Source organism: Lissotriton helveticus, chromosome 7 (assembly GCF_964261635.1).
Source record: "Lissotriton helveticus chromosome 7, aLisHel1.1, whole genome shotgun sequence".
NCBI lineage: Eukaryota > Metazoa > Chordata > Amphibia > Caudata > Salamandridae > Lissotriton > Lissotriton helveticus.
Genome location: NC_136068.1, coordinates 1,951,288,101 through 1,951,315,628, shown reverse-complemented (window position 1 = coordinate 1,951,315,628; position 27,528 = coordinate 1,951,288,101). Strand labels below are relative to the sequence as shown.

At 49.0% G+C, this 27,528-nt stretch overlaps 1 protein-coding gene across 1 annotated transcript in view; it reads right to left on the bottom strand.

The window, feature by feature from the left end:
* Window positions 1-455: 455 nt before the first annotated feature.
* The window catches only part of LOC144770972 (uncharacterized), a 161,543-nt gene continuing 134,470 nt past the window's right edge, over window positions 456-27,528 (bottom strand). Inside the window, exon 5 of the mRNA XM_078655837.1 lies at window positions 456-2,601. Within this exon, the coding sequence (XP_078511963.1) occupies window positions 1,366-2,601 (1,236 nt within the window). The 3' untranslated portion in view covers window positions 456-1,365. The remainder of the gene's footprint in view (window positions 2,602-27,528) is intronic.

Genomic DNA, 27,528 nt, shown 5'->3' with positions numbered 1-27,528 from the left:
ATGGTTTTGCTTACTTTTGGGGAAATTTATTGGATAAACTATCACTTCCCTGGATAAAAGACAGTATAATAAGCTGGCCAGACAACATCCATACCCTTTAACATTACTTTCTTTATTTAAAGAGAGGGCCATGTTTATAATCTGGCGGATGGCCCAATTCTCTGCCTGGGCAACAGAGTAAATTACTCGGTCACCCTGAAAAAGTTTCTGTCCACCAGATTTAGAAATGACTGACAAGTAGGGACATTTTGAAAGCACTGGCAGGAACTCTGTTTGGTGCAGAGCTCCGTTAACATGATGGAGCCCTGCATTTTTGAAAATTAAAAATAAAATGCTTAATCCCCATGGGAGTTCTCTCCCATGGGGAGGGGAGCATTTGGCTGCTTTCACTGCCCAGGCCTCTAGTTCTGCCCATCGAAAGCAACATTTCTTACACTACAGGACCATCCGAGGGCTTAAACACAACGAAGATGGAGTAGTCTACAACGTGATTAAACTAAATGTCTGCACAAATCTAAATTAGCTTTGCAGACCACATTCTTGGAGGTAAGGGTATAACGCCGCCATTGCGACAGAGTATCCTTCCCGCTGAGAATTAAATCACTCCTCAAGTCGATTGTCTTGCGACTTTTCTATCTTTGACTACTCAACTACCAAAGCTGTCACCTTCAGTATTTACCTTAGATGATTCTTAGCAGGCATATAACTAAATCCCGTCAACAACGGAATCACATATAGGGCCTAGGATTTTAGCCAGAACCTTCTTATGGATGTGGCATAACAGTGATGTGTCCTTGCAAATATTTAGTAAAACTCTTCTACAGCCAATTCCATCTCATGACTGTACTCAGCTCACTCTTGAGAAGAGGCTGTTCACATGTCCTCTGGTGATGAGCAACATGTCTAGTCTCCCTTACCCTCTTCCCATTCTGACTGCATTGAAAAGGTTTCTCATCTCACTGCACTCTGGTCATATCAATATTTAATTTCTTAATGAATCTTTTTCAAAATTCACTGCATTGATTTGTTTTCTTACCCATAGGAGTTCTGCAGGGGATGGTAAAAGTTAGCATTTTCCTGAAGTCAGTTCCATATTCAGCGTGTCATTAAGGATTCATGTATGTAAGTGTTCGCTGGTGTTTAGTGTCACTTCTTTTCTCACTGAAGCCAGCCCCACATTCAGCGCGTTGCTCTTCTCTGTGCTTTATTTTGAAGAGCATATATTCCTTTTTGACTGATCTTTGTGCTGTATTCTGAGCATTGATAAAGTGTCTCACTTGTGTGCTCTATGAAGAATGGTATGTCTTTTCACACACTTACAGTAAAGCATTTGTCACATTTTGTATATTCTGTGTATAGGTAGGGTTACGAGCATGTATGGGTTCTGCTATGTCTAGTAAAATTTCCTTTCTGACTGAACCTTTTTCCACAATCTGAGCACTGATATGGTTTACTGCCAGTGTGTGTCCTCTGGTGCATTGTAAAATGTACTCTTACTCTAAAGCATTTGTCACATTCTGTACATTTATAAGGTTTCTCTCCCGTATGTGTTCTCTGGTGTATAGTACAATTTGCTTTACATCTGAAACTTTTACCACACTCACTGCACTGATAAGGTTTCTCGCCTGTATGTACTCTCTGGTGTATCTTACAACTGCCTTTCTGGCTAAACCTTTTCCCACATTTGTTGCACTGATAAGGTGCCTCGCCCGTATGTGTTCTCAGGTGAAGAGTAAGAGCTCCCTTCTCACGGAACTTTTTCCCACATTTGATACACTGATAAGGTTTCTCGCCGGTATGTCTCTTCGTGTGACGACGAAGAGCTCCTTTTTGATTGAAGCTATTTCCACATTCTGAGCATTGGTAAGGTTTCTCACCTGTGTGTATTCTCTGGTGCATAGTAAGACTTCCTTTATCAGTGAACCTTTTGTCACATTCACTGCAATGATAAGGCTTCTCCCCTGTGTGCACTCTCTGGTGCAAGGAAAGTTGTGAACTGTTACTGAATCTTTTCCCGCATTCACTGCATTGGTACGGTTTCACACCCGTATGGGTTCTGTAGTGGATAGATCTGGCTCCCGAATTTATGAATCCTGCCCCACATTCACTGCATTGATAAGGTTTCTCATCTGTATGTCGTCTTTGGTGTCTTATAAGACTTTCTTTGTGGCTAAACTTCTTTTCACATTCTGTGCAATGATAAGGTTTCTCACCGGTATGTGATGTCTTGTGATCAATAAAATATGATTTCTTACTGAATTTTTTCCCACATTGAGGGCACTGATACGGTTTCTCTCCTGTGTGTATTCTCTGGTGTTTAGAAAGGTTCCCTTTCCCAGTGAAGCTACTCACACATTCTGAGCATTGATAAGGTTTCTCGCCTGTGTGTATCCTCTGGTGTAAAGTAAGATTATTTTTAGCACTGCACCTTTTCCCACATTCTGGGCATTGAAAAGGTTTCTCACCTGTGTGTATCCTCTGGTGTAAGACAAGGCTTCCTTTCACAGCAAAGCTATTCCCACATTCAGAGCACTGATACGGTTTTTCACCTGTATGGGTTCTGTGGTGGTTAGTTAGACTTTGCTTCCGTTTGAAACTTTTCTCACATTCTGAGCAATGATAAGGTTTCTCGCCAGTGTATGCTCTCTGGCGCTTAGCTACTTTTCCCATTTCTTTAAAGTATTTATCACATTCTGTACATTTACAACATTTTTTCCAGTCTTTTTTCTCTGTTGCATTACAAGACTTTGTCTTATACTAAAGCTAGTCCCTCATATAGAGCACTGACAAAATTTCTCAGCAATATGTTTTTGTTGAGACCATGATACATTTTTACTACCTTTTATATTTTCACACATAATACTGTTTTTCCTGTGCAAGAGCAGACCATGCATTGATATTTTTTTGCCTGTCACTTTAAATTCAATTCAATTCACTTGTCTTGTATTTGTATCCATTCATGAAATGTCCCTCATTATGTTTCATCATCACTAATACTCTATGACTCATGATTTAACGATTCTCTCCAGATTTTCTTTGTGTGTCCGATATGTAAGATGTTGAATTATTTTTAATAGAGTCACAGAGAATTGATGTGGTCTTTTTTTTCATCCTTTTAAAGAGCCAGCAGTGTTAGTGTTTCACAGAATTTAACATAATTTCAGGTGTTGATTTGCAGCTCACACTTCGATCACCTATTAAAGTAAAGAGAGAGTCACATTATTAGTTTTTTCACCATTATGCGCACAAGACAGAGAATGTCTCAGTGGAACTACAGTGACGGATCTGCTCTTTCATGCAGCTAATGTAATGTCTTACAGTAAGTATGTTGGCTGGAAGACTGCATGGGTGGGAAAAAGAAAAGGACATTTTTGGTACAGTAATTGCGCTCCTACAGAGAACCATCATTTAAACATACAGTAGAAACCAAAAATTGTCTGTGTTCCCTATGATGTTCTTCTGGGCAAAATTACAAATGAAGGTCATATGTTAGCGTAGTTAGTAGGAGCGTTAAAATTACTTAAAGTAACTCAGAAAACTTGTTGATTGAATCATTAGATTCTAATCATGGGGTATTCAAATGAGCAAAGTTTCCTTTACCAGAGCAGCATCTCTCAGTGTCACACAATTTGATCGTAGATTCTAGTGAACTTGATATCTCAAATTCTACAGACCCGAAGTAGTTGAATCAACTACCTAAGTGGAATTAGCTATCTTGGTCATAAAGATTAATGTCGGAGTTTAATGAGAAATACACTTTTATTCTAACATAATTTACATTATTTTCAAAACTTTGTTGAACAATGACAGCATCTTCTACATAACATGCAATATTGCACTCTTAGATGCATTAAATGTTGTAAGTAGCCCCTAAATTAATTGTACTTGGAAGGATTAGAGGCTGAATTGGATTTCCGACTATTCAAACCTGAGGTATGGTATAGTCATTGTATGAGCCGAGTGAAAAATTAACATATTTAAAAAATGCTTTCTTTTTAAAAATGAGATATTGAAGACAATACCGTTAATACATATAACAGATTATATAAACCCATTATGTTCTTAGTGTTGTTATCAAAATTCTTAGAAGCAATGATATACCTAATAAAAAATTATACAACCATAACAAAAGATTTCGGCAGGGCCATAATCACCTGTGTCAAAATGTAAGTGGCTTTTTTAGAGTTTGTTGGAACAAGTTATCTGCCATAAATCGCTACTTCACTTCCCCGCCAAACTTGTCGTTCCCCGGCCTCATTCAGCGGTAGGGGAACTGTAGTTTCCATCGAAAGACTTTCAGTAGGCTCTGACATTGAAACCCCATCCCTCTGATACACATCTGCAACACGACTGCTAGGTCATAATCACTGTCGTAGAAAGAACTAACAGTCTCCTTAAAGTAGAATCTACCAGATGCAGTGTCTTCATTATTGACACCATTAAGGGATACGGAAATGTCTCCTAGTTATTTAGTTGTCTTTTGCAAAACTGATGGGAGGTTTGGATGTCTTGAGCTGTGTAAGAGGATGGAGGGAAAGGTTGTACTTTTTGAGAGAGAGTCCATGCTGTAAATAATAGGTGTTAATATTACCAGATATAATGATATTTGGATTAAAGATAAAAGTCTGGGTTGGCCCTGCCAGTATTCGAAAGTCTAATTTAGGGCATGATATGGTTGTGAAATTGCATCCAAAGGTAAAGCAGATACACTTTTGTCATAGATGAATTACAGGTCACTAGGTAGAAAGAGCCTGAGAGCGTAATGGATACACAAGGTAATGGCAGAGCAGCCGGGGGTGAAGGCGGCGATGTAAACTTCCATACCAGATTTTGCTCTCATCCACACAAATTGTTCTGGCATCAGGCATCCCGAGCCAGAGCCTCCCGCCATGCTCAGGTGAGCATGTATGTATGTATGTATGTATGTATTGCGACTTATATAGCGCACGTATCACGGGGGCGTGGCTAGCAGCCGATGAGGACGGTCGCAGCCTAGCGAGGCTCCCGACCCTTTGCCCATCATCCGTCACTAATCCTGCCTTAGACCCGGGATCCCCGTGGAAATCGGGTGGATCCCGGAGCCAACTTCTAGGTCCGTCCCGGTTGGGGACACGCGCCGCAGAAATAAACGCAAAGGGCACTGGAGGACGCGGAGCATCCGCGAAGACCGGGAACAAGATGGCGGTGTCCTGCCTGGCGGCCGCCGACGTCTAGCGACGAACCTGCCCCTAACGACCTGCTGCCACTGAGAGGGGAGCCATGCAGCGCTGAACCGCAGGAGAGCGGCTGAGGATACCCGGAGCGCCGGCGGACCCTGAGGTCAGTGCGGGATCCGAGCGGGAGCGGCGCGCTGGCGGAGCTCCGCCCACAGCCGCGAGAGGCTAACTCTGGACCCCGGCTTTGCGGCCTGCGATCCCTTGTGAGTGCTACCGGGCCCTGAATCCCAGCGAAGCGCTTGTGTGGCCTCGCACTGGGAGATCCCCACGGAGGTACCGGGAGTGGAGATTGCCCTGGGGAGGCCCAGCCCCGCCCGGACGTTTTACTCGGTGGCCTGGTGTCGAGACCTGCGTTCCGGTTGGGTGACCGGCTGGCCCTGGCCGGACACGTGTTGGGGCGTCATCACTGCAGGGGGCCCAGAGGCGCATTGAGTCTGGCCACAGTACCGTCCCTCTGGACCCGTGGGACACGGGGGTGAAGAACCAGGATCAAGAGGTGAAGTGCGCCCGCTGTGGAATTGCGCGCCCTACACTCCCCACTGCTGCACGTTGAGGTGGGCTTGAGAGAGTACTGATCAGGAGGAGTGGCGGCGGGGCCGGCCTGGCGGACCCCGGAGCGGACCCCTGACGCCCGGTTACCGGAGACGCTGCGGAGCCCTAACAGGCCACTGGTGCCGCTCTCGATCCCCACAGCACTACCCCAAAGACTCGACTCACCACCGGACGGCGGTTGGCGGCAGGACCACCCTCAGGCGGCCGCGCTGCCTATAGTGAGAGACACCGTCGCCACCGGTTCAATCCAGGGGATCCGGGATTGCTCAGAGGTGCAGGATGGGAAAGCCTAAAGGTCCCAGGGGGGAAGGGAGCCCGGCCGCGGAAACACCTGACGACTCCCCGCAACCCCCCACGGAGCTCCAACTGATGTAGGACCGGATTCTAGACGCCATTGCTGCCACGAAGGAGGCGCTGCAACACGATATTGGCCAAGTGGCGACGGGGCTTGGACACTTACGAGCAGATCACGCGAAGCTGCAGGACAGAGTCAAGGCCACTGAAGCTGCCCTGCAGGATGTCGTGCCAGCCCAAAAATCAATGGCGAGACAGCTCACGGACGCATTGGTGCGGATACAGGCCCTAGAGAAGAGGGCAGAGGAAGCTGAAAACCGCAGTCGGCGGAATAACGTACGCCTGGTGGGCCTGCCGGAAAAAATCGAGGGTACGGACATGGTGGGCTACCTGACCGGCTGGCTACAGACTGTGGTTGCCCCGGAGGGTCTATCTCCCTTCTTCACCCTGGAGCGGGCGCACCGCGTGCCTTCCCGACCCCCGCGCCTGGGTCTTCCACCGCGCCCGGTGATCATCAAATTGCTCCACTATAAGGACAGAGACTGGCTCCTCCAGCGGGCCAGGGATGCGGGCCCTTTTCAGGTGGACAATAGTAAAGTCACACTATTCCCGGACTACACGTTCGACACCCAGAAGCAGAGAGCTTCCTTCCTCCCTATCAAAAAAGAGCTGCGTACCGAGGGATTGCAATACTCCCTGCTGTTCCCAGCCAGGCTGCGAGTGATAGTGGACGACAAGGCACTGTTCTTTGAAACTCCAGCGGACGCATGGACCTGGTGGGACACCTACAAGGCGGGCACGGATGGAGCTCGATTCAGAGCCGAGGAGGAGCGCCAGACCCATGCGATCAGGCGATCGAGAAGGCTCCGAGGGCGCAACCGGGGATCCAAGAAGCCGTCCACATCGCAAACAGATGAGGAACGGAGAGCGGCGCTCCAAGCAGTTAAAGAGGTGTCGGGATCGGCGCCGGTCCAATCGGCAAGGGAATCAGCGTCGGAGGCCCTGGCCACGGGCTCAGACACTGACTTCTCGGGGCTGGATGGGGCTAGGGGCCCGAAGGTCACCCCTCAGACTTCGGGGGAAATCCTTGAGGCCTAACAGCTGCCCGCGGTACCTGAGAGATAAGAACCTGAAGGCGGCGCCTCCATGAACACAGGAACGGACTACTGTGAGACTTTTCTTTTATGAGTCGCATTGTGTATTGTGGGGCGGGGGGGCATGGGGACAAGGCTTGAAAGGTTTAGTAGCCAACCCACGCGCCACAGGGCCCATAAGGCCTCCGTGGAGAATACTACGGACTAAAGGTTACGTGAGCACGTTTGCTCGCTAGTTTGGATGGGAGCCACTACTTTGCAGTTGGGTCCTGTTCTGGGGGAGGGGGGACCTGGAGAAGTTGGGGAGACTCGAGGTACAATTGGGGATGGGGAGTTGGGGGGGATGTTGGGGGGGGGAGGTGGTGGGAAGGTGTCTGGTGTCCGGAAGCATATGGTTATTGACTTAATTTGCACTTATTGGGGTGATGGCTAATACGGGTTCGTTGAAATGTGTGTCCTGGAACGTGCGGGGACTAAATTCCATGGCAAGAAGGCATAAGGTACACGCCTACCTTGTCCGCAGAGGAATTCACATTGCCTTCCTACAGGAAACCCATTTAACTAAAAAGGAGGGCGCCGCACTACAGAGGAGGTGGAGGGGTCACCTGTTCCATACCACATACTCAGCATTTGCCAGGGGAACATTGATTTGGATCCGGGCGGGGGTTCCCTTCCAGGTCGCTAGGCACACTGTGGACCCAGAGGGGAGGTATGTGGCTGTTGAGGGTTTGCTCAGGGGTCGTCAGTTGGCACTTTGCAGCGTTTATGCGCCAAATGTAGAACAGGCATCATACTTCACTAGACTGACCAAACAATTAGCTTCTTATTTGACGGGACCGGTGCTGCTGGGGGGGGATTTCAACTCAGTGGAAGACGCAATTCTCGATAGGTCGCACCCACCTCTACACGCATCTCCGGTTCACAGACTAGCAAAACACAGATCACAATGGCAGGGGATGTGGGACCTGACGGATGCCTGGCGCATCCAACACCCAACTGACAGGGATTATTCCTTCTACTCGGGCATGCATGACCTCCACGTCCGCATAGACGCTTTCCTGTGCTCCCAGTCGGTGGTGCCAATGGTTGCCCGAACTGAGTACCTGGCACGCACGATCTCGGACCACAACCCCTTACTTCTTACATTAGCCTGGATGAACGAAATTTCGCCAATCCCAACCTGGCGGCTTCACCCGGACACATTGGACGACCCGCCGTTCAGCGGAGCATTGGAAGATAGAATATCCCAATACTTCGCCGAAAATGAGGGTACTGCCTCTTCAAGGGCTATGGAATGGGACGCGTTCAAGGTAGTGGTGAGGGGGCACTGTATAGGGAAGTTCGCGGGCGTGCGGCGAACGATCGTAGACGACGTGACCAAGGCCGAGCAGGCCCTGAGGGAGGTGGAGATACGCCGACCCAATCGTCCCGACTTGCAGGATAGGGTGTGTTCAGCGCGGGAAGCAGTGGCGGTGGAAGTGGAGCGCCTACGCTGTTTTGATCACAAGACATACTTAACCAAGGCACTTGCTGAGGGAGATAAGACGGGGACGCTCTTGGCCTGGTTAGCGAACCCCGGTAGGGGGGCTGCCTCAATACTATCCCTGACCGACACGGAAGGTGATACGTATAACACCCAGCCGGACATACTGCAATGCTTTCAAGCGTATTACGAGCGGCTATATAGGGGAGGTCCAGAGGATCAAACCGAGAGGTTGGAGGCCTTGTTGTCCGAGATACAATTGCCATGCCTAGAGCAGGACCAAGCAGAGGCCCTCGGGGGCCCGATTGACGTAGCGGAAGTTAGGGGGGCCGTAAAGAGAATGGCGCGCAGGAAAACACCGGGGGTAGACGGGCTGCCCGTCGAATTTTACAGTAAATACATAGATATACTTGCCCCACGACTCCAAATACTATACAATGAAGCGAAGGAGAAGGGGGAGCTGCCCTGTTCAATGCGTGAGGCGCTCATGATTCCCTTACTTAAACCGCGTAGGAACAGCTCTGACCCGGCATCGTATAGACCATTATCGATGCTCACGACAGATTATAAAATCTTGAGCACTATCCTGGCCACTAGGCTGGTGGCCCATATGCAATACTTGATCCACAGGGATCAGTCGGGCTTTATACCCACTAGAAATACGTCACATAACATTCGCAGGTTGCTGAGGCTGGTAGCGGACCCTCCGCCGTCCGCCAGAGCCCCTATGGTGATGGCGATTGATATAGAGAAGGCCTTCGACAGCCTAGGTTGGAGTTACTTATCCAGGGTGCTGCGGGGTTTTGGCATCGGGGATGACTATGTGCGATGGACGGAGGTACTGTATGCATCGGCGGGCGCTAGGGTGCGAGTGGGAGCGTTGATATCGGGTAGGTATGCAGTGCATAGGGGTACTAGACAAGGGTGTGCACTCTCTCCCTTGCTATTTGCCCTTGCGATCGAGCCATTGGCAGCACTGGCTAGGAAGGGTGACGCCTACCAAGGGCTGGAGGTAGGCGGGATTCACCACCACATATCGTTATATGCGGACGACCTCCTGCTGTTCTTGGATAATGCTGAGGAGGCGGTGGAGGGAGCGGAAACCCTACTGGCACGTTTCGGAGATGTTTCGGGACTGAAAGTGAATTGGGCGAAGACCTGCCTTTTTCCCCTCCGGAGGGCGGAGAGGTGCCCCATGACCCGTCCCGAACTCCGCTGGGAACCGTCCTGTTTGCCCTACCTGGGGGTATATATTTACCACGATCCCGCAGACCTGCTAGAAGGCAACATAAACCGTTGTATCCGAACGTTGCAGGGTAACATGACCTTTTGGGCCACCCTCCCTTTGTCCATGACAGGCCGAGTGTCCCTGCTTAAAATGATCGCACTGCCGCGATTATTGTACTTCTTCCGGACCCTGCCTGTGTGGGTACCGAGTGCCGTATTTCGACGACTGAAGTCTCAAGTGGTGTCCTTTCTGTGGGGAACTGGTAGACGGAGAATAGCTTTGGCGACCCTGATCCGCCCGAAGAACGAGGGCGGACTCGCAGTCCCTGACTTCGAGCTTTATTACTTGGCTGCCCAGCTGCAATTCCTCACACAAGAAGTGGCTAGGGTATACCGGGGCCCAGAGCAGGAGAGGGACATTGGCACCCCCCGCCATGTGCTGGCATATATCACCCTGCAGCAGAGGCTAGCACTCAGGGATCTGTCTCAGGAGGAACGAACACTGAGGCTATGCTGGAACCGCGTGCAAAAGCGTGCTGGTCCCGGACACCCGTACGCACCCGAAATCCCGTTGGGTATGCTTACTGCGTTACCGCATGGCGGCGACTGGTCGAATCTCCAAGGTTGGGAGGAGGCTGGCCTGCAGGTGGTGGGGGACCTCTACACTGACGGAGTGCTCTCGCCGTACCAGTCCTTACGGGAACAATACGACCTCCCGAGAGGGGACTACCTACTGCACGCAGCTGTGGTTCGAGTGATTCAGGCGCACTGGGGTGAGGGACTACTTGAGCCTGCGACGTCGCCTCCGTGTCAGTACGTGATGATGGCCGCAGGAACGGTCAAGGCTGTCACGTGCCTGCACTCCAGCATCCTTACGAGCACCTTGCTGCCCCTAGCGCGCCTAAAGGCCCAATGGGAGACTGACCTGCAGCGAGAGATCCCGGATACGACATGGGCCCAATTGGTTCGGAGGCCCAGGAAGAGCACTAGAAACGCCCGATTCCAATTAATACAGCTCTATATCCTACACAGAGCCTACCTTACCCCGAATAAAATAGCACGATACTTTGGAGCAGTTGACGCAGCGTGTCCTAGATGCGCGCAGGTAGAGGCGGACTTGCTACACATGCTGAGGGACTGCCCGCACTTGCAGGACTTCTGGAGAGAAGTGGGTGACACCCTGAACGAGGTCACGGACAGGGAACTACATTACGATGGCGCAACTACACTCTTACACTGGTTTCCACACACAAGTAAGACTACCCTGACAAGCAAATTCATAGACATGGGTCTACTCCTTGCGAAGAGGGAACTCACCAGGGGATGGAAATCTAAGGTAGCGCCGACACACCGGAAATGGCTAGCTGAGTTTCAGAAATGGGCGGCAGCAGAGAGCACGATCAGGTATCAGCTGGCACGACGGAGACCTGACGGGAAGGCTCAGGAAGCGGCACTAGCATGGGAAATACTAGTCCAGGCACTCAGGGATAGTACAGTGGAGAGTGAAGAGGAGGGGGACGCAGAAGACCCGGGGGTACCTGAGGTAACGGTGCCAATCCCAGCGCCTACCACGGACACACACACTCATTGACCACCTACGGACTCCGCAGGTCACCAACACACTTTGGCATACTGCAAACCGGGCACGGGACGCCATAGAACACCAGAGGGGTGGGGGGGGTGTTGGGAGGGGGGGGGAGTGCGGCATCCCATCGACATTGTATTACGCAGATCACCCTGGCCGGAGGCTGGATGGGGGGGTGTGGGGGGGGAAAAAAAAATTAAAAGCAGACGGCGGTAGATCACTGGATACGCCATCGAGTAATGGCGGTTACGTTACACTATGTGAGACAATTGCCACCCGGCCTCAGGGATGCGGGTAATAAGGCTGTGTGAATAATTGGTAGCAGGAGTGTGAGACATTGGGATCCCGCATATACGTACTTGTATACTAACTGTACTGCTTAACTTGGAATCTGCAATAAAAATTGTTTTACAAAAAAAATAGCGCACGTATCACCCGAAGGTATCAAGGCGCTTGCTTAGGGAACCCGTCCTGGTATTCCCCTGTGAGATACCCCGGCAGGGTATCCACAAGGTGAAAGCCAGGCATCCCGCCGCGAGGGGCCGTAGTGGAGATTAAGCAAGCTATTGCCCAGAGTCGCAGAGTGTGACCCCGTGAGTCGAGTAGGCACCGGAGCGAGAATTGTCGAGTCCGTGGAATTTTTGAGCCCAAGACCCGCCGAGGCGGGGAATCGAACCCTGGTCCACGGTCGATCTCAGCTTCCGGGTATGCCGCCTCTAACCACTGAGCCACGCTTCTCCACTTCTGCATGCTGGGCTAAATATAAAAATATGACATCAGGTGGAAATCTTGGTTAATAAATCTTTAAAAATGCAATTTTATTTAATATATTTAAATTTAAAAAAAATTCTAAATTATGTTCATAGAGATGTACCCTTTATAATTGTGTTCGAAAATTTGAATAAATATATACAATGAATTTTAAATCATATTAAACATAAAATTCTTTTTACTATTTTCTAAAATGTATAATTAAATTCTTTTACTTTTCCCAATACTTAACTATAGGGAGATCTCCGCCCCTACGAGTGGGAACATACCAGTCAAATCTTGGCACTCATAAATTATGTTCCACCTCTTGAATTCAGGGTGTGGAAACATGAATGCCTTACGAGTTCCCGTGGTCGCGGTCCGATCACAGCGAGCTTGGCAGTCCAACTGCAGTATTACGAGAGGGGCGGTTTGGCTTAGCAAAGACCAAGGCCAAATCACCGACACGGCCAGCCAACTGCTGCAGCCAGGGACAAGCAGCTGCCATGGGGCGGTACTGAGGTATTCCACCACTGTCTGTATTATGAGTTGGCTTTCCAACTGCAGCAGTGGGACCTCCAGCTTCAAGTCAGCAAAAACTAAGGATTTGGGGCGCATACTCACCCCTTTTCTGTCCTTCCCATCAGCATTCGGTGCAAATTCTTTTTTTCCAGGTCCCCCATTCACTGCAGATTTCGACCCCGTTTGCTGCAATATACAGGTGAGTCCTTTTTGTACCATATACCCCTTGCCAGGACTAGCCACATATGGGTCACACTACGGCAAAGTGCATGTGGCATTCTTCCACATGTATCATGCGTGCGCCCCATGTTTAATGTCTTGCAGAACTTGCTGACTAGTGACATATGCAGGAACTTGATAACTACATTATACAATGCGGGGCAGGCAGACAGGTCGGTGATCCTAGACATGCCACTGGAGAGGTGGAGTACGATGTTGGACCAACCACTGGAGCCGATGGGCTGGGCTTTCTGCTGTGTACTTACATCTAACATATCATCCATTTTAAGTATCTTCACCAAATTTCCAACGAAGGACCAGCATACATCAACAAACTCATAATCTTCCACCAATCAACCAGACACCAATGATCCATCTCCCTCTTCCCCGTAGAAAACCCTCAAATCTGCCGAAGCAACAGCGGAGGACTCCTCTTCTCACACTTGGCAGCCAAAGCCTGGAACGACCTTCCCATGCGCCTCAGAATCACCTCGGAGCTCCGGGAATTAAGGAAGGGACTCAAGACCTGGCTGTTTGAATCAACAGATCACCACTAAGCAGTTAGCAACACCAGTGCCGAGACCCACATGGGTGATTTGCTGCGCTCTATAAATGCTTGATTAATTGATTGACGATACACCTGTCAAATTGTGCAGATGTAGTTTGAGGGAAGATGCGAAATGTGATTGCGGTGGAGTGCTGGACGCAGATTTCCTGCATCTGCCCTGTGTCCTCCGGTCCGGAACTTCTGGTCTCATGTTACAGAAGCCCTGACCACTATGGGGCTGGAGACGGTGGACTGTATAAGGCCCTGACCACTATGGAGCTGGAGACGGTGGACTGTATAAGGCCCTGACCACTATGGGGCTGGAGACGGTGAACTGTATAAGGCCTTGACCACTATGGGGCTGGAGACGGTGGACTGTACAAGACCCTGACCACTATGGTGCTGGAGACGGTGGACTGTATAAGGCCCTGACCACTCTGGTGCTGGAGACGGGGGACTGTATAAGGCCTTGACCACTATGGGGCTGGAGACGGTGGACTGTACAAGACCCTGACCACTATGGTGCTGGAGACGGTGGACTGTATAAGGCCCTGACCACTCTGGTGCTGGAGACGGGGGACTGTATAAGGCCCTGACCACTATGGTGCTGGAGACGGTGGACTGTATAAGGCCCTGACCACTATGGAGCTGGAGACGGTGGACTGTATAAGGCCCTGACCACTATGGTGCTGGAGACGGTGGACTGTATAAGGCCCTGACGACTATGGGGCTGGAGAGGGTGGACTGTATAAGGCCCTGACCACTATGGGGCTGGAGACGGTGAACTGTATAAGGCCCTGACCACTATGGGGCTGGAGACGGTGGACTGTGACCACCCTGATTCCCATCAGAAGCGGCCGCTCCCACGCTGCTCCCTACTCTACCTACAGACTGGTATCGAGCGCTACTCCACAAGACTCGCTATTGCCTGACTGTTGTTTATAAATTATCGCAGCGCTTGATTGCCGGTTTAGTTTAATATCTGCTATAACTTTCATATTTGCCATTGCGATTTGAATCGTAGCGCTGGATTGACATAGAGCGCTCTTACACTATTTTTAATTGTGTATTGCTGCCTGCTTAAAGCGTCTGTGCCTGATTGTGCCGGTGCCACTGGCATTTACATCGCGCCCACTGTGTCTATACCCCTATCCTGTTTCGGTTTTTGGCTTGCAGCCATTTTGCTGTTGTTGTTGTGGCCCGCTGGCCGGATATCCACCACGCACCCGCCTCCCAGCTGCTCCTCCCTCGCCCCCGCCCCCTCCACTATCCATATATGACAGATGCATTTGCGCGCAGCGTTCGCGCCCCATGCGCGCCAAAGGTGCGCCAAAGGTAAGCCCGTCTACGCCCGTCCGCGCCTGGACCGCGCCCAGCGCCAGACCCCCTGGTCCTCGCATTTCCCACTCCACCCGCATAACGTATGACGCTGCCTCTCTCGTTGCCCTTAACCCCGGTCGCTCTCCACAATGCTGTACAGCTACCCCAGGATACACCCATGGACCATTCGCCTGCCACTCCTGCAAGTTCACCTGCATCAGAACCCACACCAAATCCACTTCCCCCAAACACAGCTCCGACATTAACCACCTGAAGTGCATCCTGCTGAACACCCGCTCGGTGCACAGACACGCCACCGAACTCTGGGATCTACTCGACACTACATCACCGGACGTCGCCTTCCTTACTGAAACATGGATGAACGCCTCATCAGCACCCGACATAGCCATAGCCATCCCAGACAATTACAAGATCATCCGAAAAGACCGCACCGTCCAAACAGGAGGAGGCATCGCCATCGTCCATAAGAATACCATCCACATCACGACCAGCTCCGACGATAACCTCTCGGCCGCCGAACACCTTCACTTCCAGATCCACACCGACCCCAGGACCACACTTAGAGGCACCCTCATCTACAGACCACCAGGAACCAGCACACAATTCAACGTAGACATCACCGACTTCATCAGCCCACATGCCCTCACCTCCGAGAACTACATCCTACTGGGTGACCTCAACTTCCACCTGGAAAAGAAAAATGACAGCAACACCACCACCCTTCTGGACAACCTGGCCAATCTCGGACTCAAACAACTTGTTGACACCCCCACCCACTTAGCCGGACACACGCTAGACCCTATCTTCACCTCCAGCAAACATCTCTTTCGACCACACCTCAGCTCTTCACTGGACGGACCACAGCTGCGCCCACTTCAGCTACAAAAAGACCACGACTCACAACGCCCCACAACCTATTCCTCGTAGAAAATGGAATAAAATCACCACCGACCAACTCACCACATCGCTTAACCAGAACCCTCCTGCCATTTCATCGGACCCAAACCAAGCGGCCACCAAACTCAAACAATGGATCACCCACAGCGCTGACGAATTAGCACCCCTGAAAATCCACCAGGCCAAACAATGTAGCAAAAAGGCCCCCTGGTTCAACGAAGACCTTAAGAAATCCAAGAAGTTATGTCGCACCCTCGAGAAAACCTGGAGAAAAAACCCAACCACTGACAACCTGACCACCTTCAGAGACGCCATCCGCAAACACCACCAATTAATCCGATCCACCAAGAAATCAGCATTCAAGGATCGACTCGACAACAACGCCCACAACAGCAAGGAACAATTCAACATCGTCAAAGAATTTACAAACCCCACCGCCGGCACCAACGACATTACTCCCTCCCAAGACCTCTGCGACTCGTTATCCTCTTTCTTCCACAGCAAAATCACCGACATACATAACAGCTTTGAAAACCAATCCGAAGAACAGTCCACTCCTCCCACACCCGAACCAAAACAGCACTCTCACAACCTTTGCGCCTGGAACCCAATCACTATGGAAGACACCATCCGCCTGATGAACTCCATCCACTCAGGCTCTCCAACCGACCCATGTCCCCACCACATCTTCAACAAAGCAGATTCCATCATCGCACCCCATCTCCGCGATGTCATCAACTGTTCCTTCAACTCCGCTATCTTCCCGAAAAGCTGGAAACACGCCAAACTCAGCGCCCTTCTGAAGAAACCCACAGCAGACCCCTCTGAACTTAAGAACTACCGCCCCATCTCACTCCTCCCATTCCCTGCCAAAGTCATTGAGAAAGCAGTCAATAATCAGCTCGCCGCCTTCCTCGAATCCAACAACTCCCTCGACCCCTCACAGTCCGGCTTCCGAGCCAAACACAGCACCGAAACCGCCCTCATCGCTGCCACAGACGACATCCGAACACTACTGGACAACGGAGAAACAGTTGCCCTCATCCTACTTGACCTCTCCGCCGCCTTCGACACAGTCTGTCATAACACCCTCATAAAAGGCCTCAGCAATGTCGGAATACAAGGAAAAGCATTGGACTGGATCACCTTGTTCCTCGCCGGAAGAACCCAGAGAGTCCGCCTCCAACCATTCAAATCAGAGGCCACCGAAGTCATCTGCGGCGTACCACAAGGATCATCTCTCAGTCCCACCCTCTTCGACGTTTACATGAGTCCCCTCGCATCCATCGCGCGACAACACAACCTCAACATCATCTCCTACGCAGATGACACCCAGCTGATCCTCTCCCTCACCAAAGACCCAAACACCGCCAAAACCAATCTACACGAAGGAATGAAAGAAGTAGCCGAATGGATGAAGAACAGCCGTCTAAAACTAAACTCTGACAAAACGGAAGTCCTCATCTTAGGATCATCCCCCTCTTTCTGGGACAACTCATGGGGACCACCGGCCCTGGGCGCAGCACCCATACCTACAGATCACGCACGTAACCTGGGTTTCATCCTAGACTCCTCCCTCTCGATGACCAGACAAGTCAATGCCGTCTCATCTTCATGCTTCAACATCCTTCGCATGCTCAAAAAAGTCTTCCGTTGGATCCCCACCGAAACAAGAAAGACAGTCACCCACGCACTGGTCACCAGCCGACTGGACTACGGAAACACCCTTTACTCCGGGACCACTGCCAAACTACAGAAAAAACTCCAACGCATAGAAAACGCCTCAGCCAGACTCATACTGGACATCCCCCGTCAAGCTCACATTTCCAGTCACCTCTAGGAACTCCACTGGCTCCCCGTCAACAAAAGAATAACGTTCCGTCTCCTCACCCACGCACACAAGGCCCTCTACGACCTAGGACCCGAATGCCTCAACACACGACTTTCCTTCTACAAACCCACCCGCCCACTACGATCATCCAATCAAGCCATCGCTGCAATTCCGCGCATCCACAGATCCACCATGGGAGGAAGATCCTTCACCTACTTAGCGGCCAAAACCTGGAATTCTCTCCCCACTCATCTCCGTCTTACTCAGAACCACCCCTCCTTCAGAAAGCAACTAAAAACCTGGCTATTCGATAAATAATGCACCCACCATCCCTCAAGCGCCTTGAGACCCTCTGGGTGAGTAGTGCACTACACAAATTACAAACTTGAACTTGAACTTGAACTGTATAAGGCCCTGACCACTATGGGGCTGGAGACGCTGAACTGTATATGCTTGATGGGACTGGTCAAAGACTGACAGCCAACCAATAGACGCTTTGTGGCTGAGGAAGCGGAGAGCTGCCCTGCATTGGGACACACAGGCCATACCTACCAAAAGGCAGTGGCTTCGGGCCTCGCATACTGCAGGGAACAGTTGGAAGTGTATGCGGAAGAGCTACCAGCACCATCGTGGCTGAAAGACTTTTGGGGCACTCTAAAGGCCTATTTTCCCTCTTCTCTGGAAGGATCGTAGGAGGAGATATCATTGGGGTGGTAGCCTTCAATATCTGCTTGTGTTTCATCTTTTTTTTTACTTTCCATTACTAATCATTACAATTGTGGAAGTGATGCTGTACAGGGAACGCTTCTATAATTCAAGATCAGGGCAGTGAAGGTCGCTTTATTGCTGTCAGTTTTGTATTTTTCTTAAAATTCAAATAAAAAGTACAAACTAAATAAATGTATCATGCATGTGTACATTCAACACATATGCAGTCGAAATGTTGACACAGGCATTGATGCATGTGGAAAAGTACTTACCACCACCACAAGATCTCCACAGCCACACTGCGGCCCCGTGGTAAACTCGAAATACAGCGGTCGCGGCGTTAGGAGCCCCAAACTCATAAGGCCCTTCATGGTAAATAGCTGAATAGCCAAAATAAGTAAATGTATTACATAGTGGAAGTGTAAATTTAAGCTTGTAGAGTTACTCGTCTGTAAATATACTTTGTGATTAGCCCCCTGGTACCACGCCTTATTCCTTACTTCGGCCAGAATGACTCGGTGGGTAGGTAGGTACAGGTTTTCTGGCTGCACAGCTGTAATCTGTCTTTACTAGGAGAGTTGTTTGAGAGAGGGCAGTTACAGGACGTCACTCCTTGTAAAGAAACGGTTGACTTAGAGAAAGGACAGCATGAGAGAAGACCCTTGTGGAACTGGCAACATCAGGCTAAGTTGTCTGCTTTGCTGAGCAGATCATAGTGCCCCTTACAGCTCCTAACACCCTAACCCAATTAACATGCCTACATGACTATCCGGGAGAAAGCGTTGGACTATGACACAGCAGAAGAGGTCTGGACTACAATAGGGTTGACAGCATTTGATTCCTTCATTGCTCCCAGTCCATAAAGGATAATTATCAAGCACTTCCCAGGAAGTAATGTATCTATGTCAGGCTAACTCCCACGATTAATGGGTGGGATGTATGCTCGAAGGGGTGTACTTATCCGCCCATGGTGTTCCAGAGACTGCACCTCCTGAAGGTGATATCTAGAAGTGTGATGTCCCTAATGCCACTGGCAGTTAAGTCAATTACAGCTCAGACTTGGAAAATCCCTGACCCGCATCCAGCTGCATAATGGTGGTCCAGCAGTGGAAACACGGACTGCCATGGTATGATAAGAAATGGGGGACACAATAAAAACCTGGGTTTCATTCTACAGATAAGTCAAGGTAGTTAGCACTGTAAGAAAGAACTCAATATCTGTGCCTACAATAATTTGCCAATCGAATGTGTAAGAAATGATTTCCTTTCCGAGCTTAACAGATGAGGCAAACCTATGTTGATCAAGTTGTGAAATTGTTGGCAAGGTTGTTTTGTCATTTGTGTACCAAAGTTCCCAAGTGTTGCAACTTTGCCAGGTGTTGTTTCAATCACTGGTTTAGTAAGCTGCGGTGTATTGTTTACTTGCCACTGAAAAACACGGCTGCATATTTTGTTTGACATTATATTGCAAGATCTCTGTGCCACGTAAAGCCTAATTAAAGACATTTTACCAAGATATAATTCTGCTGAAATAAATACCACACTTGAAGAAACACTATTTTTGGTGATTATGTAGAACGAGGCCTGGGGTTTCTTGTCTGTTCTCTGAAGTATAAATGTTCACCTGGAACCTTTCACTGCAAGTTTCTGCTGTGCAAATGTTCAGAGCACAAAGCAGCAGCTTTCTTAACCCCTCCCCTGCTGGTGACGGAACCACTCCGTAATCAGCTGCGGTCGCGCTGTGCTGATGACGGAGCGCTTCCGTCACGGCCCGCCTGCACGGCGCGGATTCCGCGTCTGCGCTGAGCGTTCCATTGAGCGTGCGGGGTCGTGACGGAACCGCTCCGTCATGAGCACAGCGCAACAGCGGCTGGTGACGGAGCAGTTCCATCACCAGCATGCGCCCACCGCGCGGCCGCCCCGCCCCCTTAGCACTGCGGCGGAATAGCCGCCGCAGTGAAGGGGTTAAAGCAGCTTCCATCACAAGCAATTCCACATTAATAAGCACCATTCAGGGTGGACAGGATTTCTCCTGCTTCATCTTGTCTGGGAGGCTGGAAGCGGGTGGGGTGCGTTTGGCTGAGCAACAGGATGAAGTATACTTGGAGGACTAAGAGAGGCAAAAAAAATACCAGGTTTTTCTAATTGTAGGAATAATGAAAGGGAGAAGGATGCCAAACTCTCTAGTGCAGATACTCTGCATGCAGCCCGGGGAGCAGAGAATTTGTGTCCACTTTTTATCTTTGTCTGGATATTTTTTCGGGACTTGTTCATAAAAGCCCTGAGATACTAAGCACTGGGAAAGGTAATATTTCTGTATCACGTCTATGAAGTGAAGAGACACTGTTTTTTGTTGGGAAAGGAGGATTGAGTACTACACTGTGCAGGTTTGCTGGAAATTACAGACTTATGTGTGGTTTACCCCCATGATTTTTGCTTTGACAGTTCTCATGGGCTACAGAACTCTGCACACTTTGAGTAGTATAGTGATGCTTATGAGTCTTTACACATGATAAAATGGGTATACCCCTGACGAGCATATTTAATTTTGCTACAAGTCACTAGTGTATGGTACCACGTACCCAGTGCATGTACATTAAATGCTGCTAGTGGGGACTGCTGTTGCAACGCAACGCATGTCTCCAGGCCTACCACTGTAGCCTTGTTGTGCAGATTTTTTTTATATTTTTTTTTAAAACCTTTATTGTGCGTCAGAAGCATACAGGTACGGGCCCACAACCATTCTGGCCGGCCTCGAAATCGGTTAATAGCACAAAAAAAAACAGGAGTAAAACAGCCCAGCAGTCACAGAGACGAAAAACAGCAACCAAAGCATGACGTATGAGAAAAGGGACCGCTGGGTTCAGGATAAATTAGGTTAATTTTAAAAAGGTTTTTAGATGAAGGGCGCTTTCAATCCAACAGAAGCACATGGCGGGCAAGGATCACAGCAAATTATCAACAAAACGAAGGGTGACAATCGAAAAATCAGCATAAAAAGATATAGGTATCAGGATGAGAGCACTTATTCACAGTATCTACCGGTCATCGCCCGCCCCATGGACGTGGAACATCCTAACCAATGGTAGTAATAAGACTAACAACAGAAACAAGTAGCAACGCTACACCTAGCACCATATTGACCCAAGAGAAGAAGGAAAAAGTAAAAAGAACCAAGAAAGAAAGGAGAAAAAGAAGGCCCATAGAAACGTAAACGAAACAAAAAGCCCCAACCCCCAACCCCCCACCCTACACGCATGCTGAGGCTACGGCCTACCCCCCCCTAGCAGTGTGTCTGTCGCCCAGTAAACCAAAATTCGAAATTTAGAGTAAGAAAAGGGAAAAAAAAAGGGGAAAGAAAAAGAGTTAATATAACACCGGAGGAGGGCAAACCCAACAGGCTCCCGGACTCCCCTGCCATTAGTGTAATCGCCACCCCAAAAGAAACAATCAACTACTACAGTCTCTTAGTACAAGAATAATGGGGGCGAAGCATCACGTAGTACGCCATTAAGCAGGTCGTAGGGAATCGCCAGTCCGCTTCCCCTCCAGCCCCACAGACACTAAACATTAGCGGAACATACTTAGCCCTGGCCCTTTTTTGTAAGTCCCCCGTGCCATGCCCTCAAAGGAGATGCCGTCTCCGCAGACAAAGGAAGACAAAATGTCCACGCCCGGCCAGGGCGTAACTCGCCATCACAAAATGGACGCCGCCAGCCACGGACCGAGACTCCTCCATTGTAGCCGATTACTCCCAGTTCCAAGTCCAAACAAGCATACCACCGCAAAGATACAGGGGCGAGGGAAGAGGCGGTAGTCACAGGAGGCAACAGTAGCTGAACCAGAGTCTGAGTCATTAGCGGTGTTGTAGCGGTCGGGGCCACCGTCAAATGTTGGGAAAGGCGTCCTCCATAACAATGGAGACATGTAGGCAATCCGTCCCAGACACCCACACTATCCGGGATCGTCCATTCCCCTCCGCATCTAGGCAAAACCACAGGATCCTCCTCAAACATAGGTGGGGGCAATTCCTCGCGAATCTGGGGAGCATCCGAACGCAGTTGCCCCAGTGTGATCGAAATATCGTCAAGCCTTTCACCAAGCGCCCGGTAGCCATCTCCCCAAGCAGACTGAAAGTCATTCAGAGCGGCAAGGACGTCGCGGCCAGACAGCACAGGCTGGGGCCCCCACATCGAAGAGCCACTTAGCGCCTCACACTCGCCCTCACCCATCACTTCAGCGGACAAGGTGCAATACCCCATCTCATACAGGCACCCGTCGGGCGTTACCAGCTGAACAGGAGAACAAAGGCTGGGCGGGGAGAAGACCGGTCCGGGCAGACTGTTGCAGGAGTATCAAGGGCTTACAAAATGTGGACCCAAAAAGCAATCAGTGGCAGTGGCCATCTCCTTTCTATCGCAACCACCGGCTTAAGTACGGGAGCGGCCAAGGATAACCGGGCAGGGCAGTAAACAAAGCCGAAAGGCTCACCCATCGAACTCCGCAGCCAGGATCAGTGCCACCGAGCCACCCCGCCGAGGACGTACTCCAGCCGCCCCATGCGACAGCCGGGCACCCACAGAGAGGACCGCTCCGGAGTTGCTGCTTCCCGATGGGCCGACTCCGCCCAGGTCCTGCCGGCCGCCGCCGATGAGTCAGTGCCCGGCCATGTTTAGCAGTCCAGGGCTCGGCTCAGGGTCGTACAAGGCAATCGGAGAACTACACCAAAATGTCAGTCTGCGAGGCCGGAGGAGACACCGGAACCGCGCATTCAGCCTCTGCGCGCATTCACCTTCACCCCGCTGCCATTCAATGCCGAAATCGTGCTCAGGATCATCGTGCGGGGCTCAAAGGTACACGGAGCCGGGAGCTTACACGTCCGTGCTGATCGCCATCTTGGCTCCTCCCCCTTGTTGTGCAGATTTAAACTGCAAATTCGACCTGTCTAAATGAACCCTTTTGAAAGGAAAAACATTACTTTTAAAAACTAACAAGTCACTCCTAAGTAGGCCTTATAGTCCACAAGGCAGGGTGCATGGCATTTAGAAGTAGGACACGTAAAAGTTTCAAGTTCAACATGTCCTTACATAGCGGAAAAACAAAAAGCTATTTTCACTATAGCAAGGAGGCTCTCCAATAGGCAAGCATCGAGTTACATTATTCAATTTAATATTGAAATGTCAGTTCGGAAACAGCTAGAAAAATAATTAAAGGGCCCTTTTAACACTTATTGAAATTCTAATTTAATGGTCAAATGTAATTTTATATAACTACTGTAAATATAAACTACTCCTGGTGGTGCGATACAAGCAGTACAGTGGCCTGGCCAGGTAACCATGCTACATAAGATCAGAAAGAAACCTGAATAAGTAAAATGCGGTTAAGGCAACACGTAAAATCAGTGCCGATTGTGTAGCAGCTTGCACAAACCGCGCTAACGCCCCGAAGGAAATGCTGCAACGGTCATTCACTAGAGTTTACAGTCTCCACAGGCGGTTTGCATTCCTCACAGGGTAAACCCAGCTGCTTCTACACTGGGACGCCAGGCACTACCAAATAAACTCAGGGGCAACACAGAGTGGCCTGAATGCAATGACTGCCCCATTCCAACCACACACATTCCTTTATCCCGAGACCAACCTGGGCATGACAAAGTACCGTGAAACGTTCCATCTCTCACTATAATAAATGCGCAGTCCTATAATTCATTCTCTCTAGGTTGTTCGTTTATTTATTTTCCATATGTGCATCGATTTTAATGTGTCACTGAATTTCCGTCTTTGCACACAAAGCCCTAAGAGGCTGAATGCCCAGTAACATTGAAAAGCTGATCTGCACAGCTCGCTTGTGTATCTTTAAGGCTCAACTGACTCTCAATCCACATTACAAAATGTATCAACACACATCATGGTTGGGACAGCATACAGGAGCTACTTTGCACTGTTCACGGGTGTCAAAAGACCTGTGATAACGCTATATTGACCACATACTGATTAAAGCACATACAACGTTGCAACCTCTGACCTCATAAAATATTGATTTTGAAGGCATTTCCATGGGAAATGAAGGTTTGACTTACGTTTGAAGAAGAATGGACTCTCTTTGAAGCCTAGAACATGTGTCATGTACGGTCTCTTGCACCCAATGCAGGCCAGGTCTCTGTTCCTTTTCAATGCTTATTTCTGAAAATCACATTATTTACAAAAAGTATAGGTATTAAAATAGCCATTTATCCATCTTATTTCATCAAATGTAAAAAAAAAAATCAAAGATGTTAAACCGTCAATCATCCTATGCAGACAAAAAATATTAGCACACAGCCCACTAACCACAAGTACATTCTATATTGAAGGCGGTCTCTGCAAATTCAGAGTGCTTACTTCCTGGTGACTGTTCCACTGGCTGTGGCCAAGTATTTCTTATCTTGCACATGAAAAGACAACACTTGAAACTTGAATCTTCAATAACATGACACTTTAGACACAGTTGTGAGCTTCTCTGCCCCAACCCCTTGTAAAATGTGCTAAAAGGCTGGGTATACTCTGGCAATACATCGCCCTGAGGCCAGCACGGAAACAGCGATTATAACCTAAATACGGCTCACACCAGGGGTGACTTAAAACAGGTACATATGAAAAGAGTATATACACAGTGGCAGTATGTATCTAGCAATGTTTACTTCTATTTGTCAACCTGGAATCTGTGTCCCCAACTAGATTATACACACAGCCTCTCAATTACATCTTGCCAATATCCTAGAATATCTCAAACACATTTGGAGCCTCTTTGCATTCACGCTGTGTTCAATCAATGTTGAACCATGTGACACAAATACAAGTGATAACAATCCTTCCCTCACTTACAGCTCCTTGAAGGACTCCTGCAGCCTCAGGGCCGCATTCTTCATTTAAAAAATCCTATTGTGAAGCGCACTGACACCTGCGGGTACAGTCCGCGCTATAGAAAAATGCACAAATAAATAAATAAATAAACGTGAGACGCACAGGGGGGAAGGCCCAAGACCCCCCCTCCAAGGACTCACCGCCTCCTGCTGGGGCATCTGTCTGCGGTCATGGACGCTGGATCCCTCCAGGGATCACCCCGGGGCCGAGGGATCCACGGATCTCACTCAACCGTCCCCTGGAGGGAGCTCACCTCCTCCTCCTCGGTGCAGAAGGGGACAGACTCTCGCCGAGTCATTGCGCATGCGCAGTGATGGGATACTGCTCATCAGGACCTGCGCAGGCACACGCTGCCCGGGAGACGCTCTGCGCATGCTCACAAGATGATACACTACTCTTTGGAGCCTGCGCAAGTATAGATCTGCCTGAGAGACGTTAAGCGCCTGCTAAGAGGATATGATACGAATCATAAAGGCCGAATCTAGCACTGCGCATGCTCGGGCAGTGAGATACTATACACCTCGACCGGCTGGAACCCAGCCTGTCAAATTAAGGTCATATGAATGCTCAAACTTTGAAGAGTATCTAACGCCAAAATATGTCTTCAGGTGATCGTTCACACAGAAGACTAAGGGCCATATGTATCAAGCAAATTTGCATTCGCAAAGGTGCCTTTGCAAATGCGAATTTGCTAAATGGTATGTATTAAGCAAAATCTGGTCCAAATGTTGCAATCGCAAAATTTGCGATTCCTTATTTTGCAGATATTGCAATTCCTTAAATGCAATGTATGACGCAAAAGAAAATTTGCTAAATGTCCTTAAGGAATCGCAAATTACCACCAACTTCAGTTGCGAATTCCTTGAAAAATGCACATTCATGCATTTTTCAAAGTGCCATGTGACGCACATACATGCCCTTAGGGCATGTATGTGCACCACATGTGCCAAACGCATATTTCAGGGGTGCAACAGGGTGTCCTTTGGACACCCCTGCACCCTTGAAATTATTCTCAATTTGCGATTAGCAAATTGCGATTCGCAAATTGAGAATAACTCCCCATGCATTCCTATGGGCCTGGTCCATAGAAATGAATGGGAAAGTATTCCTTAATTGCGATTCGTAATTTGCTAATCACAATTAAGGAATTTTAAGAAATCGCAAAAAATGCGATTTTGTACATACATACCTGTTTGCGATTTTCAAATAGCGATTTCGTAAAAATCGCTATTTGAGAATCGCAAATGGGTATCTTGATACATATGGCCCTATATCTGGAAGTAATCCATCTGAATTGCAGCCGCGTAGAATAATTTCAGTTTTCTTTCTGTTAATTGAATAGCCCCTACCCTCCTTATACACCGAAAAACTCTCAAAGGCCTTTTTTTTAATGCAGATTTATATAACACGAACTCGACCAGAAGGTATTGGAGCGCTTTACATGAGCACCGTATTTACATGACCCATTCAGGTGCGGGAGATTAAGTGATTTGCCCAGGATCACAGGATGTGGACACGACCTCGAGGCTCGAACCCTGGTCTCCAGCACCAGCGTCGGCAGTCTAGCCGACGGACCACATCTTTTTTCTGCGAGTATCTATTTTCTATCAAAAGACGACGTTATATCATCAACATATACTTTTATTTTCCCCATCTGCGCAATGGGAGAACAAATATCTCCGTCTTCCCTAATCACAATCGCCAGTGACTCAATAAAGCAAACAGGACTGGCGATAGTGGACACCCCCTGCTGTGTGCAACGATGAACTTGCAATCTACCCACCTCGGTAGCATTAACTGTGATACTGGCTTCAGCATTCTGATACATCTTATCTATCAACTTCGTGATCTGTTAGGGAACCCCAAACTTGGTTAAAATATTAAAGAGCATTTCCCAGACCACAAGGTTGAATGCCTTTTCTGCATCTAATAGGATAACTATGGCAGACGTATTATTAGCTGAAAAATAGCCTCAGCTAAATAATGCGTATTTGTACCTAGCTGACACCCGACAATAAAACTATTCTGGACCTGATGAATCAATCTTGCCCTCAAACATTGCACTGGATACAAAAAATATAGTCTGCTAACAATTCCCAATTTTTTTTTAAAATTCTGCAGAGAAGCCATCAGGGTCATAAACCTAACACTTTGAAAGACTCATAGCCATCTCAACCAGCTCCTCTTTGGAAAAAGGGCGGACAATATTTTCCACATCTTCCTCAGTTAGAGTAGGGATATTGAGCCCCGCTGATAAATTACCTAGAACATCTTTATCGATCACTTGATTCTGACCACACACCTGACTATAATGTTCAAGCAGAATTTCACCCAATGTCTCCTGCTTCTTGCACAAACCC